This window comes from Botryllus schlosseri, chromosome 12, assembly GCF_051294905.1.
Source record: "Botryllus schlosseri isolate E-star chromosome 12, Bs_hap1, whole genome shotgun sequence".
NCBI lineage: Eukaryota > Metazoa > Chordata > Ascidiacea > Stolidobranchia > Styelidae > Botryllus > Botryllus schlosseri.
Genome location: NC_137247.1, coordinates 25556954 through 25574182, shown reverse-complemented (window position 1 = coordinate 25574182; position 17229 = coordinate 25556954). Strand labels below are relative to the sequence as shown.

At 38.6% G+C, this 17229-nt stretch overlaps 1 protein-coding gene across 3 annotated transcripts in view; it reads left to right on the top strand.

The window, feature by feature from the left end:
• The window catches only part of LOC145452811 (uncharacterized), a 116212-nt gene that overhangs the window by 46498 nt on the left and 52485 nt on the right, over positions 1-17229 (top strand). The window contains exon 1 of one of the 3 annotated variants that reach the window (XM_080330952.1): positions 516-2602. The exons of the other annotated variants lie outside the window; for them this stretch is intronic. Coding sequence (XP_080187078.1) covers positions 2528-2602 — 75 coding nt within the window. The 5' untranslated portion in view covers positions 516-2527. Of the gene's footprint in view, positions 1-515; positions 2603-17229 lie in introns of those variants that run through there. 3 annotated transcript variants of the gene reach the window in all.

Here is a 17229-nt window from a genome sequence, read left to right as displayed (position 1 = left end):
TCACACCGACTATCATATGTTGCAGAATGAGACGTAGCCTTCCGTATATGGTCTATATTTCGGTAAAATAGTTTGCATAGCAATGAGCGATTTGTTTGTATGCTGCTATTTCAAGGAACTGTAAACTTGAAACCACACATTTCTGTAAATATATTCTAGAACAAATACAGAAATTTCCTGTGGTTGAGCCTATATCAAAATGAACAGGCTCACTAATGAACTCATATACACTGAAATTGGGTTTACCCCTGACGACTATCAGCAGAAAATATTCGATTTTATTTCAATTTGAATATATTATTCGATTGAATACTGAAGTTCTGCTCCTCAAAGAATCTCTAGAAATAGTTTTCAGCTTAATGTCGTCATAATAATAGTGACGTCGTTTGATTACAACAAAAGTTGTCTAGATTTACTATCAACAATTATTTCAATCAACTCAAATTTGTAGCCCACATGTTGTATATTTGCAGCTTTATTCGATATGACAACTCTCCCTAGTTACCAAATGGGACCAAGCAACGAAATGAATGCTACAGTTACGCTTATGGCATAGTCAGTATTATCAGCTTGTATTTGCGTTCACGATTCGCGCTTAATTTTATTTTTTTCGTCAGCCTTGCTTCAATGAACATTATGTCAGTGTTAAACGGCTGCAATCTGAATTCCTGTGTACTTTTACCGGTACCGGAAACATTCTTTTCGAATGGTTAACATACTTCAAAAATAAGAATTCGTTTAGTGGGCAGCCTACGGGCTGTGTATGTGGTTTGGATTATTCGCGACATAATTTTCTTCAGCCGGGTCGGTGTGTATTTTGCTTATCGCGGATTGGGATCAATTTCGTTCCCTTCAAACGATAGAAAACTGACATCTCTTGCGATTCATCGCCCGCTAAATATATGGCAGCACTGCAACGATGTACCTGAGTATACCTGACAATTGATCACTTACTGGTTTGGTTTCTGAAATAAATCTTTCGAAATCAGAGTTCTTGTATTCTCGATAACGAGATAGAAAATGAATAATTCATATAGTTGTGTGGGATTATTGTGGCAGTATGAACCGTGTATTTCCTGTCTCGGCGTGCACAAATATAGAACGCTTGCGTGGATGTGTGATCATCATTCGGTCTAGTCTCAATAACCTTATTGTGGATCTGTTCATACACTCACGTTACGGAATTTTCGTTTATACTGCATGCCCAGTAAGTACTGCAAAGGCAAATTTCCCAATTACATGACACCATCAAATGTAAGCATGTTTGTATTCGATAATGACACCATGTCATACGTGTCAACGTGAAAGTCGCGTGGTCATTTGCAAGATGGGTTGGACAACGAGAAGATCTTCAGCATTTTAAAATTAGATTAAAATCGGAATTACTGAATTCGCAAAAACTTTGAAATTAGAGAGAAATACAGCGGAAGAGAAGTTCCGACCATGTCAAGTCAAAATTCGTTCTCATTAAGCGCGAGAATAGAAAAGGTCCGTACACCAAGATTGTCTCGCACGATACAGTTATTCTGTAGCATTTCGGGAAAACTAGACATTAGATTTGAATTGAAATTAGAGCATAGAAATATTTCATGAATTAAATCAGAATTAGATAACCTGCATTTCGCTCCAATTAATCCAATTCGACAACTAGCATTATAGTTGTTGAAGTCTGCATGCAAGACCATTGGTCAGTAGGATAATCATTATTGGAGTGATGAATATAACATTTAACGGTGTTCCGAAACTTGTATAGTCTCATGTAATCTGCGATCTGAATTATGGATAGGGTTCACTTTCAGTATATGTTTTCCATTCCATGTTGGCTATTAGTAGGACCAAGGTTGGTTTATATCGTGTCTTATAATACCAATACACGGATCTGCCGTTCGCCGATTCGCATCAGATTATTTAAAACTGGTTAAAGAGACGTTACTGGAATTTTATGCATGCTACGAGTTTAAGGCAAACAGTCATAAAGCACAAACTATGTTTTACATTGCAAACTCACGTTTGGCTTTTGTTTTTCTGAAAGATATTTGCGACAGGAATAAACACAGACTTTCCGGCAGCAACGTTACCTTTAGGTTGCGATGAACTTTTAATCGCGATGTATTGCTGTTGGGATATCTTTCGATATATTGCTCAGCTACATTATGTGGCGATGATAAAATAGTCGTGGTATGTCGTTGAGTTAAACGCGTGTATGTTGGCCTAGTTTATATATAGCAACAACCCGATGTGTATGATCAACTTGGTTCCTTCAGTTGGGAATTAATTGGGATTTAATCTTTTCAAGTGCGCATTTCCGGAACCTGTGATTACGGTATTCTGAATATTGAGTATTTTATTACTTGGAGGAAATAATAGTACAGTATAAGAAAGTAGGAAGTGCTATTTGTAAACATTCTATGTTTCGACAGAGGACTGACGTAGCTACACAAGCTTTTGCGTATCGGTAGACCTAGAAAGGTGAAGTCTGTGTGGATGCGTTTTGGGATTAGTTGTGATATCGGCCGGTCGCGCTATCATGTTACCGGTACTTGAACATATCAAGATGAAAAAGTCCAACAGTATTTCTGAGGAATTGCTTCACGCCGATACGGTAGGTACCTTGGATTTCTTCCGTTTAAAACACTTTCAGGAACCCATGTGCATTGCATTTCCCAGTTTTGAAGTGGGTTTAATTATTTGAAAGATATATAATATACGGATGTCTGCGCAACCCGTGATTGCACGGTTGGGCGACTACTACATGCGGCTGCATACGGCATTGTCACGAACAATCGGAGTACAGCTAGGGTTCATTGTTATGGTATTGTATTGCGGCGTTCCGATTCTTCGGCTCAATCCAGATTTTAAACTTTGAGGACAATTTTGGGGTAGTTACAGTGCCCTGACCAGAAAATCATGTACATTTTCAGAATCGCTGCGTCGTCAACTGTCGTTTAAATTTACTTTTAAGCTAGCTTTAACAATACCATAGGTGTTTGCGAAGCTGCCAGAATTTGCGAGCGGTCTGTGGTTGCCCAAGCGCTTAGGCACGTGATGCGCATCAATCCTTAGGTTCTTCTCTATAGTCTAACTAACTAATAATTATATGTTGTTGAGTTCGACAGGTTAATTTCTTTTTCTTTTTATCATACTCAATTTTGCATCCTGCAATGATTTATGCAATCGATTCCCAATAGCTGTATAGAATGATGGTATTTGTGATTTTTCGGTGGGTGATAGTTTTGCCGAATTTGACAGAATGCGTATTTTCAAGTTTGTATCGCCCTCTTTGGTACTATTATACTTACTGATGTCCGTAATAATAGCGTGGAGGAATATTGGCGCAAATTCGCACACTATCTGCTTCACAACACCTTTTGCGATCGTAAAGTCACACCCACACAATCAATCAAACCCACACACACACACACACGTGTTCGAAATTTATAAATAACAATCGAGCAGCGCATATACAAATACATATTATTGCTGTACTGAACTAGATAATGTATTTCATGTCACACTGCGATGGTTCAAACCGCCTGTGACTCTGATATGACAGAGATTGCACTTCCAATGACTGTTGTCTCTATACTTGTTCCGAAGAGATGTCATTCATGTACAAATTTGGCACCTTCTGTCATCGCTAGTGATTTGGTGCTAACCAATATTCGTCGTGATAACTCATCAGTTTGATGAGCGATACGTAGCGATTGGAGGGTGCATAGTACACATCACATCCACGATATGATTACAGAAGGTTGAGGGGCATATAGGCTGACATAGCTCTGATCTAGTAGTGTCAGTTTGTGAGCTTTAGCTGCAATTGCATTAAATTAGATTTTAGAAATCGTGTCATAACTGGTCATTGTGTATAGGATTCTTATGTCAGACGGTATGTTGTGATGCTCTGGCTTGCGCATATAAGTGTAACTGTATATGTAATTTGCCAACGCATGAAACTGTCCTATAAGCCTATATTAAACATTTGATGCAGTGGACTATATCGTTCTCGGAATTACACCTAAGACAAGGTTTTTTCGGCATGCACGACTGATCGTATGCTATACCTACGTCATGATTACATATGCCGGATCAAACAATGATAAACACGCTTCTTTTGTGATAGCGTTATTTCTGTACGAGTTTGAGCCAGGCACATCCGTTATACTTGACCATGAATAAGCATGCTGTGGGGATAGTACATGAATGGCGCGAAGCGAGAAATAAACCTTCATGGTAATGAAAATATATTGCCAAAAATATTCAGTATACATGTACTTTAGAGTCTTTTCCCATCTCTTACCGTATATCATATACTCGAGTGCAAACGTACCAGACTATTAGCTAAATTATAAAATCATTTCTGCCTGCACAACATTCGAAATTGACACTTCTTCGCGTGTCGCATACTTTTTTGCTGCGGGCCGCATTTGGAAATGGAACTTCACTTTCGTGGTTTGCATGGAGACGGGTCTATATAGTTTCTGGTATGCGCATCGGATGTTTGTAGTAAGCTCACGGTTAATTAACCTCAGTTTTTGTAAAGTCTACGAGACCGATAACGATGTCTGTATAGTTCGTGTATGTGATTCATATAACATATCGTATATAGTAGCCCATGTATTCATCAGAAAGCGCTATTCATATATGGTATGCTATGACAACATTAATATGATCGTTTTGATCAGTTCTGTTCCCTTACGATCCAATACAACAGCATAGCATCCACTCAACTAGCTGTAGATGTAGACGTTTGGACCGCATATTTCCCAGTAACGATCGGTTTATATTGCAGGCGCAGCTCATATTGCAAAATTGTTATTCACATATTTAGGGTCTATGAGAACTTTCACGATGGGCGTGATTCTGTCCCATTGTAAACAATCCCATTTACGCTATAATAGCAGGGGCGCGTTTCGTATCAAATCCATGGTATATAGATGTAATTGCGTTGAACTTCTATTTGACGTTGACGTTATTGCTGCAACACTTGTTGGTATGCCCCACGTATAAATGGAATCATGAAAGAGCTCACAAAATCGTTAACATGCAATTACCGTCAAATCTATTGGCAGAATTATGATGCGCAGCGTATGGGGGTTGCTGGATAGCCGTGGGTGATATAATGGCATAGCCGCATGACGGAATGTCAATATGGGCATACTATGGTCATATTTATTCACAGTAAAACTGGTAAATTTACACACAATCCAGCGAGCAACCCTACTCCTACGTAAAATGTCGCGAACTTTTAAAATCCCACTAATAAAGTGAAGGGAACTGTAGTAGATGAAGAATTGACAAGGGTTTTAGAGGTATAGAGTGAATTGAAAACGAGGAACCGCTATTACAGAAGTTATACGCAATGAATGTTCACTCCAATTTTAAATTAGTTAAGTGTTGCGTTCAAGGTCTTACGAAGCATACGCGCAGTTCACAATAAAGTGAATTTTTTGGGATCATGTCAGCCTTCCTGGATTCTTTCTGACATGCATGATTAGTTTCTGTTGTAATTATGATTATTCGGTATTATAGTGATCCATATCGCTATTGTTGGCCTTATGCACCACGGGATGTAAGAACTACAAAATATTTTTAAATGAACGCAGTACTAGATATCACGAATTCCAGAATTGCGCGGATCAGTTTAACACATATTTGTGCGAACTTCTACTTTGAGTTCTGCCGTAGGTGACCTGAGGTGACACTTAATGATGTTTGACTAAAGATGGGCTCAACTATATACTACATCGTTGCTGCAATGCTCGCGATTTCGTGATGACTGCACCGTTCTTTTCGGGGTCGAGATTTGCACTTATTCTCGATGACTTATTCACATATAAACTAGAAACATACCTTGTAAGAAAATGTAAACAAATGATTGCCATTGGGATGCCGGTTTGCTCGGCTACCATCTGCAATCCACACTTGGTCAACTAAAAAATGTTCAGATTTTCCAAAGTGCACAACTAGACTTATGGCTACCGTTTTCCCAAATTATACTAGAATTGGAATGATAGCTACACCGATTTTTTCAACATTATATTAAAATTAGAATTATATCTACAGAGTTATGTTCCAAATTAGATTAGAATTGAATTCGCGAAAACTTGGAAATTGAATAAGTTCAGTTCATATCAAATCAGTTCGTTCTTAGAACGATGAAAATGCCAAATGTCTGTACGGCTCGTTTAGCACTATACAGGTCTCCTGTAGCATTTCCAGGCAAAGCGGAAATTAGATTAGAATTAAAATTAGAAACCGGCATTTCGCTTCAAAAGTATAATTAAGAGAACTAAAATTATCTAGTTGTCCAAGTCTGCTATATCTATCTGTTCGATTCATTTGGCAAGTTCCAACCAATGCGAGATTTTAATTAACATCGGCCATTTCGACAGAGTTTTAAACCCGTTAATCTGTAATAACGGTGCTATCCCGTACACAAAGGTCTACGCCGCTATAAATAACACCCGTTTTCATATGCTCAGGTCATCATTCACCACCGTAGCTCGTGTATGACCCGAGCCGGTCAATGTTTGTTTTGCGCCAGTTCGAAATTGCCTGGATCAAAGAATCGTGAAAGTGTGCGCACCTCGTCTTTCATCGCCAATAGACCAGCTGTAACCGCGCGAAGGAATTTATTTGCTCTCACTCGGCGGGGATATGAATATTACCTACTTCCGAATTGAACGCATGCTTTTTGTTGCACTGCACGTGTGCGTCTACACCGGGGGGGGGGGGGGGGGGGGGCTCTCAAACTGGGGTACGTGAGCGTATTATGAAGGCAACTAGATCAGTGTTATTTGAATCCGACTCGGACAACTAGAGAATGTTCAGCTTTTCGAAATTAGATTAGAATTGGAATTATTGCATTCGCGAAAATTGGAAATTGAATCAATTCCAGCACTATCAAGTTATAATTCTTTCTCGTAAGCATGAGAATAGTAAATGTCAGCACACCAAGTTTGGTTCGTTTGTAGCATTGTAGCATAAGAAAACCAATAAATAGATTAGAATTAAAACCAGAGCATAGAAACATTTCAGAAAATAGATTAGAATTATATTACCGGCATTTCGCTCTTAGTGTACGTAAACAACTAGAATTATCTAGATTTCCAAGTCTACAAGGATATAAATGCCACATTAGGGCCGTATCATATGGAATTCTTTTGGACCAAAGCTTATTTTCTGCAGTTGGATCTAGTTATGGATTTCAACCCTAAAAATAAACTCTGCAGACTGCCGTTCATTTATTCTGGAATCATATTCTTTTCAAGGGGTACACCATGCTCGCATATGAATAGAAAGGGTGCGCAGTTAAAAAATAATTTCGAAAACAACTGGTCCACACCGACCAATAGGAGGCAGTGTAAGTTATGACGTCAGTGGCGTATCAGATTGTACGGAAATACAATCTCGATCATCTTATATAAGCGTAGCGATTTTACGCACAGTTCTCCCTAGCAAGACGTTATTATCTTGTCACTTAGTGTGCCCGCGATTGGCACTATTACCGAAAGGTATCATTGGAGGTTATACCAGGCGCATTTTATGTAGACGAATGTGCACTGTGCAGCTGTACTGTACGCCACGCATAAACTGTTGAGGACGGCCACTCCCGATGCGTGTGTTTGCTGTATACTTCATTATGTGTCCATAAACGCGGCGCGCGAATATTCACGAGGTTAACATACAATGTTCGCGGTTTCATTAGGCGTGTAGTAAAAACGCAGTTCCCATATATCTGATTATGTTATTTCACACCCGTTTACAGGTGACACAGCGTAACCCTTTCGCGATATTTATATGAATCTTATAGTCTAGCGTAGGCCGATGTATATAGGGCGACTTGCTTTTGCTGCGAACGGGTATATTATGGTATGTCATGGGCTGGAAAAGGCTGTTTTCACATTAATACCCGCCTTAATCGCTTCATACCATACTAACAGTTTTCCATACTACAGCAACATTCTACCATTGCATTTGAATGCATTTTACACACAATATTTTAGTTCTCCAGTTTCGGGTCATTATTCCATATTATATAACGATATAACGGCTGCACATTTATTGATGATCCCGGAATACGGTACGCTTGACTGGCGACCAACTAAACAGTTCTTTGGTCGAAATTGGGAGATTTATCATGCACGGTCTGTTATTATTGGACTGTGAGGCACACGCATTATCAAGGAATGCATTCTGTTTGTTCACAGTACTGTTTTTGACCGTAATAACGCTCACTTTTCCGCGATTCTCACGATTTCTCCTTTGAAAGGTTGAATCAAACTCGAAATTTCACTGACCCTTGTGTCGATGATATCTCAAAACGCTTTAATTGTGCGTTTCCTCCCATTGTTAGTGTGTCAATAACACAAATATCACAATGTACTTTGTACAATTGTACATACTTTAATTATGGACGCCGGTATCTCTATGCGAAATAACCGCTGCGGTTTTAATAGGTACTTTATGTAATTAGACTACGCTGTGCAAATTCACGTCTGACAAATAAGCGATATCTTCTGAATGTTTCTGTCGTTCCTAAATTGAATTATATCGTTGAGGTGGTACGTTAGGTGGCAGGAAGTATCTTGCATAAGAAATTATATATCGCAAAACCGCCGTATTGCAGCGATGAGGGATTGCTACGACTTGAATTGGTGTGATAGATATTGAAATATGTGAATCTCGCCCACACATATTAACGGATATTATGTGTGCAGTTTATCGCCTATTTGGTTGTAGAATAATCATGCTCATCATTATTGGGATAGGATTATGTCCACACAGGTTTTATCCAAATTCGATTAGAATTAGAATTAAAATTATAGCTACACAGTTATTTCCAAAATAGATCCGGAATTACAGAATCCGCGAATAACTTGGAAATTGAGTAAAGTTCAGTTGATATCAAATCATGTATGAGAATGCTGAATGTATGTAGAGCAACCTTGTCTTGTTTCGCACTATGCAGTTTTACTGTATCAATTTCTATATTAGATTAGAATTAGAATTAGAGCTACATAGGTCTTTAAAAATTAGATTAGAATTACAATTACTGTATTGGCAAAAAAACTTTGAAATTTAATTTAAATTCCGGATTAGAAAGAAAAACAACAAAAATTAGGTTAAATTCATATCTAATCATAGTTCATCCTCATAAGCATAAGATCGTAATAGTATATCTGCAATGTCGATATTTAGTATATCCTAGCATGGTTGTCAGCCAATCCAACCCGGGATAACCTATATTCTATGATATGTTATTGCGAATCGCGTTGACTTTATGAATGCTGATATCGCAGTCGAGATTGTTTTGGACAAAATTTCTTTTTGAAGTGACAGGCACCCGCATGAGTGGGCGCATTGTTTGGATTAAAGCCACGTATACGCGAAACGCACTTCAAAAGCCGCTGATCATGTATCGATAAATTGAAAGTATGTTATTCAAAAAGATGTTTGCTTATTCTGCCGACGTCATTTCACGGTCTGTCAAGTGTTATGTCCCGTAAGGTCAAGGAATCGCGAAAGAAATTTGGTGTTTCGTGTTGTGACTTTATGGGTCGAAAATATAGGAATCCGAAATCCTGGTACGCGTCACGAGCAGACAGGGGCAACTATAATATTTTTGGCTTTTCCGAATTATATTAGAACTAGCACTACTGAATGCGCAATAATTTGAAATTGCCAAATTTCCAAGTCTTCTCACGAGTAGTGCGATTGTTTTGAATTGCGTCCATGGGATTCCCGGTACAGCGTCTTTTTTTATTGTATAGAAATTCCACTACACTTCTACTCAACAAAAGGAGTTCGTGTACCATCTAAAAATAGTACATTGAACGCTCTCTTAATCGAAATTTCCTGCTGGTGACGTCATATTTTAAGATACGATTATTAATATACAATGTTATTTCCAATTCTCGACTGGTTGCTGACGATCACCCCTGACGAGTGTCAGCCTAAAATATTAGGGTTCATTTCAATATGAATATACTATTCGATTGTATACAGAAGTTCTGTACGTCCAAGAAGCTCGTCAAATTCTACTATGTTGAAAATGTATTGCAACAAGGAAAAGTATTGTGAAATATCAGTGGAGTCTCGAGCGTATGCATGGTATAGTTGAATCTAAACTGGTAACCGTATCTCTGGTGCTAAAAGTCGGTTATCAGAAACATGAACCTGATTTGGAAGTGACTATAAAACGTATTATACATCAAACGCACCTAGTCTGCTAAGTCTGTTAAGGTTAAGTTACGCGCCTTGTAGCTGTGTGCTACGTGTGTGAGTCTGACATACCTTGTGGTCAAATAGGGTTGTCTGAATAGGTCATTGGTTGCGGCCACTAGAAACTGAGATAACATCGAAAACCAATCACTTGTATTTTGACCGATACGGTACAGTAATAATTCAATATAATAATTGGCGATACGAATCAGTCCGATGGACCAACTAGCCTAGATTTGAAGCAGTTTTAAAGTGGCAAATTCATTGCTTACGCATTGTACTCGAAGCTTATCGGATTACCAGCCTACTAATCCGAATCTAGCTATCCTTCGGTCGAATTATGAAGTCCTAATTAGCTATTACAGCAGGGAATTTGGGCAGTTATGTACGCTGACAATATATAGTGGACACTCTTATTTCATATACGATCACCGACTTGAACAACTAGTTAATTTCAGTTGTCTAATTTTACTAATTACAGCGAAATAGCGGTTATCAAATTCTAATCTGATTAGTGAAATGTTACTATACTCTAATTTTAGTTCTAATCTAGTTTCCGGTTTCCTGAAAATGCTATAGGAGAACTGTATCGTGTAAAACGAGCAAAGCTCACCTTACAGACATTTTCCATTCTTGCGCTTATGACATCAAGCTCTGATTTGACATGAACTAAACTTCATTCAAGGTCCAAGTTTTCGCGAATTCAGTAATTCTAATATAATTAGGAAATTACTGTGCAGCTATAATTTTAATTCTCTTGAAATTAAAAAAATGCGTATATTTATAATTCCAATACTAGTCTAATTAAAAAAAAACAGTAGCCTAGCTATAGTCCTAATTCTAATGTAATTTAGAAATATTTCTAGTCCTATAGTTTGTACGATAATTTACATTATTGGTCTAGTCAATTGGAACCCCTGGAAACTCCCCTATGCCAGGCAATGCAATCGTTTATTTTCACCTGCATGGAAATAGTAACCTACAGATCACATACAAATTGGAATCCGCAGAGGTTTGTATTGTAAACGAGTTGCTTGAATACATATACATATTTTGATACCTATATGAGACATCGCCGTCTTGATATACGCATCATGTTTTGAATGTTACGATATCACTAGAGTTTTGTGATGATATATATGTATGATATTATATCAGCATGATGTAATTATATGGTAGGAAGTGACGACTTGCAATGAACCTCAATATCAGCTATTCACTTTGATCTTGCAGTTGTTTTCAAGTTATCAATACCGATATTATTCATCGTTTTCGAAAGCCTGGTATCGAAGCAATTGACAGCATATTAATTTCACTTCAATATATCCTGTTGTTTACGACTAAAAGTCTGTCAATGAGTTCTATTGAGTGGATGCATATTCTACAAGCTGTTTCACCCGTAAATAGACCCGCTAACGTCAGTTACGTCGGGAGTACCTCATGATTCCGCGAATTATTGACGATATCAACGAAACTGTATGCACTTCCTCACTCGGCGGTGTACTTCTCCAAAGTTTTGATGATTCCTTGTTTACAATAATCCACCGGGTTTAGTTGGGAATTTGTAGGATACGGCTCGCGCTTCTTAGATATATGTTTTGTTACGTCCATAACAGTGACGTGCGGTGAAGACTGCTCCCCGCTATCTGATTCGCGGTGTGTTACAAAAGACTAGAAGTCGGCCGTGCTACAGGTCGGCAGATATGGAATCATAATTTAGAATATCGGCCTGGTGTAAATAACCATTGCAGTCGACAAACATCATAACTGCCACCAACAGCAACAACAACTCAGGCTACGTACGTAGCTATTACATATCACAATCTAAGGTAGGTGTGGATGCAAAATACATTACCCCTACGTCATTTAAGGGACTGTATTTGCTCCGCATTACAAATTGACCGTCGCAACTCCACGATTCATACAACACTGTCGGTTTCCAAAATCGATAATGCGTTTCACTGTGCTGCTATTACCCAATTGTTAGCGAATAGTGAGCGAGGCAAGTTCGTCTGTTCCTCATTTGGTTATCGTGTCTCTGCGCTGTCATTTACGTAGTTAAGTCGAATTTCACTTTTCTTGGCGAATTTGAGGTGGTTATGGTGCTCTGACATTGGTAATATTCTGATTTTTGGAATCAGTGCGACAGTGGCGTTTGATTGATACCAGTTCTTAGAAAATATGAGCTGTTTCTGATGAATTGCATTATCGCCGGTGTGGCACGAGTCGTCTGTGCCACACTTGCGCATCAACTCTGCTTTCGCGCTGTATTTTTGAACAATATATATGATAATTGTTGATGTTAGGTGAAAAAAAGGTTCAAATTTAGTTATTCATGAACATTAACAGAAAATATCAATCATTGAATGTAGGCATAGCCTCACTTGCCTCTCTTGACCGCACGTCAGTAGTCCAGAAGTAGTCAATGCAGTCATCGTTGGTACTCAAGTCAGTGCGGAAGTAACTTCGTGAACCTCTGCTCAATTCCAAGTCCATGCCAACTACTTCAATTGGAAGTAAAAAATGTACGCTAGTAAAGCTTCAAATAGTGGTCGCATCTTCTAGCAGATAATTGGAAGTGAATACTTTTGAAATTTCAGGGTGTATCTTTGCGACCCACTCATAATAACATTGCATATTGGTGGAATTTTCGAATATAGATTCAGTTACCGCGGTACAGAGGGTATTCTCCCATTGGCATGGAAATAATGTCACTCAAATGTGGCACAAAGATGCTCCAACGCTAATTTTGACTTTACAAAATCCAAAGTCTAAAGTGAGTCGTATATTGCCTACAAAATGTTAGTCAGAAGTGGAAGTATAGTCTTAAAATATAACCTTTTGAGTAAGCTGTACAATTAAAAATCCTACATGAGCACTCGCAAAATATATAAGTACTTCGTTACTGGTCACCTCTAAATACAACGTTATTTTCTGACAGGTTAAAATTTTATTGCTATACTGTAGTTGGTAATGCGATTATCGATATACAATTTTTTTCAGTTCTCAACTAGTTACTGACAATTACTCCTTACGAGTGTTAGCCGAAAGTATTCCGGTTTACTTCAAAACGAATATGTTATTCAATTGTATGCTGAAGTTGTTCACGTCCAAAAGTCTTTTAAATTAAAATTCGGCAGCGTCTATAAATATGATACGTATCTTTGTTTCTGATTATTGCGGAACGTAAATGTTTATGAGTTCCTTGATACAATTACACGCTACTTTTGCCGATTCATTCCGCATTGTCAGTTTATATGATAATCAAGTATTCAGCAGTGATGGAACGACAAAACCCTGCAGGCCCTAACTGGCATTGTTGCGACAGCTTGTGTCTGGAGACGGTGTGATAGGGATTACAGAATTTCGCACCACAGGATAAGCAGCCTGTGGGTGTATTAAAAGTGACAATACGTTTGTTACCAGTTCATGGTCACCATATGTGATTGTAATAATGAATTACTGCGATGAACTAGTATTCAAATCTGACCCATTTCACTGTGTGGTAGCTGAGATTGCATCATTAATCATGACACCATGTATTATAAGTAGTCTGCTATGTATTGTAGCCATGGAAACCAAATTACATCAACTGCTTCGTCGTATTTATACCGTAATTGCATAGATTATGGCAGACCCATTTACTCATTTTGCGTCATGATAAAAATTTATTTATAAGAAGATTCTAATGTAGCATAGTAGCAAACAATGCTAAGTGTATAGCCATGCAATATCAATCAATCACTAGAATGGAGGCGCTAAATAGATTTGTTCGAGGATATATGCGTGTCCAAACCTGCGCGTTTTCTTGATTAAATATCTCGAATCAGTTGTTGTGATAGCCACTTTAATCTTATACAGTAAACTCCGCTTAATTTGGACAGTGGATAACCTGGTCAGCCGCTTTTTTCGGTCATAATGCTCAGGAACGAAGGAAAAGTCAAAATGTCACGTAAATCTGCGGGTAATTCGGACTATTCTGCGGTTAATTGGGACACAGACTCGCGATTCCCATTGTTAGGGTATGACGCCATAAACAGTAGCCTACTTCGTCCGTTTTAGCACGAGATGAGTGACTATGGTGAAACAATGACGTTCCTTATGCAGTTACAATCGCCAATAAACACACACAAAGCCTTGCCAGATTTACAGTCGCTTTTAATTGGGTATTTGGTGGTATGTACGTGTGCGCACTTCTTGTAGAACAGATTGGTACAGTAAAGTTTAGCTGCTCACTAAAGTAACGAAACAAAAAGTAAAGACGAGCACTTGACAGTTCGACAGTTAGTTGCCTTGGTGTGGATATCAAAAAGTACCATTAGAACCCAATATATGCGTGTGATACATAGTAATACATTTTTTCTTCAATGATTTTTGGTATCGAAAGTACTGGACAATAAAACTAACCTCGAGGTATAAACTAATGTGCGTTATATACGGTCAATGCAAAATACTGCAGTATAGCGTGGCTGTAATTCATTTATTTCGCAACAGCACCTTATTTTGAATGCGTTGTGTGCCTCTGCGCATGACCATAAAGCAAAAAATTGATTTTCTGCTCAACTCCGATAAAGTCGTTTCTCTGCTTTATACGGCCAAAAGTGAGCGAAATTAACTGTCTGAATTAGGCGGAGTCGACTGTACAATCACTGCCAATTTGACATCAGCGTTCCTTAGGGTAATTTTAACCACTCAAAATATCTATATCTCGACTAAATTTTTTCTTCCAAATCAATACTAATTTGATCAAGTCTCGCGCTGGTGCCGGGCGATTGGCTCGTTTCAAGGCGGGATCGATAGGCTCAAGATAAAATAACCTCTAAGTACCCACTTGAGGATTGTGTATGCAGTGCCGCGGTTAGTTTTAGCGCGATGGTTGTCTCACGGGAATGTAGCAAGGTAACAAAGTAACGATTCGCAACTAGACTGCGTAAATGCAAGCGGTCCGAAATGCATTCCAGGATGGCTCTGGACCGCGCTGAGACCGCCCAAGTGCCCAATGAGGATATTCGTAATTTTTGCTGGTAACCAGACTTAATCGAGACTTACGTTGCAGTAACAGCATGCAGTTTGAGATCAGATATATGTACCATTGTAAACATGTATTTAGGTAGTCTCAGAGGTGAGAGATGTCGTGAATAGAGGCTTGGCAAACCCGAGTACCTGAATGTTAGGCTTTGATTCAATTCTTAGAAATTACTCACTTTTACGTCACATTAGGGAGTGAATGACGTGGAAAGTTTAAATCTGTACCTTTTATGCGACCACAAAGAATAGAATAGCAGCTCTACATCACAGTAAAGATAATAATGAAGTCTTTTTGTGACAATGTTGTGGGTTGATCACGATTTCACAGTAGCACTGTATTACATGTTTCCATACGACCAAGCGAGGTTTCAAGGCTTCCATATATTATGATAAATTGATAAATTAACCGTTAGTGGAAAAGAGCGTGTAGTTTCAGCACTAAAAAAATTCATCTTTGACTACTCCACTCCACTCATTAGATTTAATACTCGATTTAGCTTCAAGTACTTGAATCATTATGCGCAGACCAAGCAGCAATTCGTGGAAAATAATTTTGTATTTCGTGACCATAACTATTTCACATGGCTTTGTAATGATAAGGCAGGTCGATGATTAACTCACAGAAATGTCTTTTCTACGGAACTCGTAACTTTATGCACCATGTTTTGGATGCTGAGTTACTAAAAACTGAGTTTCCGAGGCTCCTATGGCGGCAAAAAGTATCAAAAATAAAGTTTTCTTTCACAAAATAACTTTTAGTGTGAATGGCGTATTTGACAATAGTGCGGCTCACACTCGTGAGAACAATGCGATTTTGAATCATCAGTCAAGTTCCATGTCTCCGGCAATTCCGACACCGCAAGATTTCGATGTAATGAAACGATAGCAAGGTTTCGAAGCTAATTGAATAAGCCTATAACACCCCGACCTGGCGATAAAGATTGAAAAACGAGTTGAAATGACGCATGCATCAAAATAAAGGACTTCGATAAAGGTGAAGAGGCCAGAGTTGTACAAGTTATTGGGTCTTCAAAATGCGCAACTAGAACCAGAACTACAACTAACCAACAAATACACGGCTAGATTCAATTCCGAAGCGACGCATCACGCAGCACTGAATTGCAAATTAGTTAAGCTATATTGGATATAGAATGCGAATTCGAGTCCGACCGAGGTCAGCTCCAGAATTCCTACATAAGGGTTAGGGTTTTATCTAGGCTGCTCCTCGCCCCGTGATCAGCGTAAACGGTGTCTTATGAAATCCTAGAAGTGGGCCGCGCTACAAGTTGGCAGATACGGAATCAAATTTAAGACAATCGGTCTGGTGTAAATGACCATTGCACATTGCAGTCGACAAACATCACGAATAACACAAACAAACAAACCTTCGAGTGCTGAGGTTGTCGCGAGCCATTATTAATCACCAGACGAGCGACCCGAGTTAGACACCGCTGATCTTGAAAATGGCTGGCTAAGTAATCAACTGTCATACGCCACCGGCACACAGGAGCAACAATTGATTAAAGAATTGTTTACGGCAATTAACACGTACGCATGTCTGTTTAAATAACTCTATAATCGCCAGCCTAACTTATGTATTATTCTTAATGAGGTGCAGTACTTACTAATTGCGTGATTAACACCATTTGATTTGATTATTCTTGGCTGCGACTTTGATTACTTCAGCGACGCTTAGCGCACTTAACAGAAAGTATAGGAGGTCAACGGACTTGTGTGGCTTGTAAATTCTCCTATGCAGATATATGATGTCAGTTATGGCACTTGATAGAGGTGGAGAAATAGGTAGAGGCTTATAAAATAGAGGTATATGTCTATGTACGTACAGTGCACTGTACAAATGTACTGTACAGTGTACAACTGTACATGCATTGTAAATTCAAGAGAGATGATTAATAGTTATTGCTTTATTCAAATCAGGAACTACATGGGGCTTCGAATTAGCGAGAACTTCAGGGA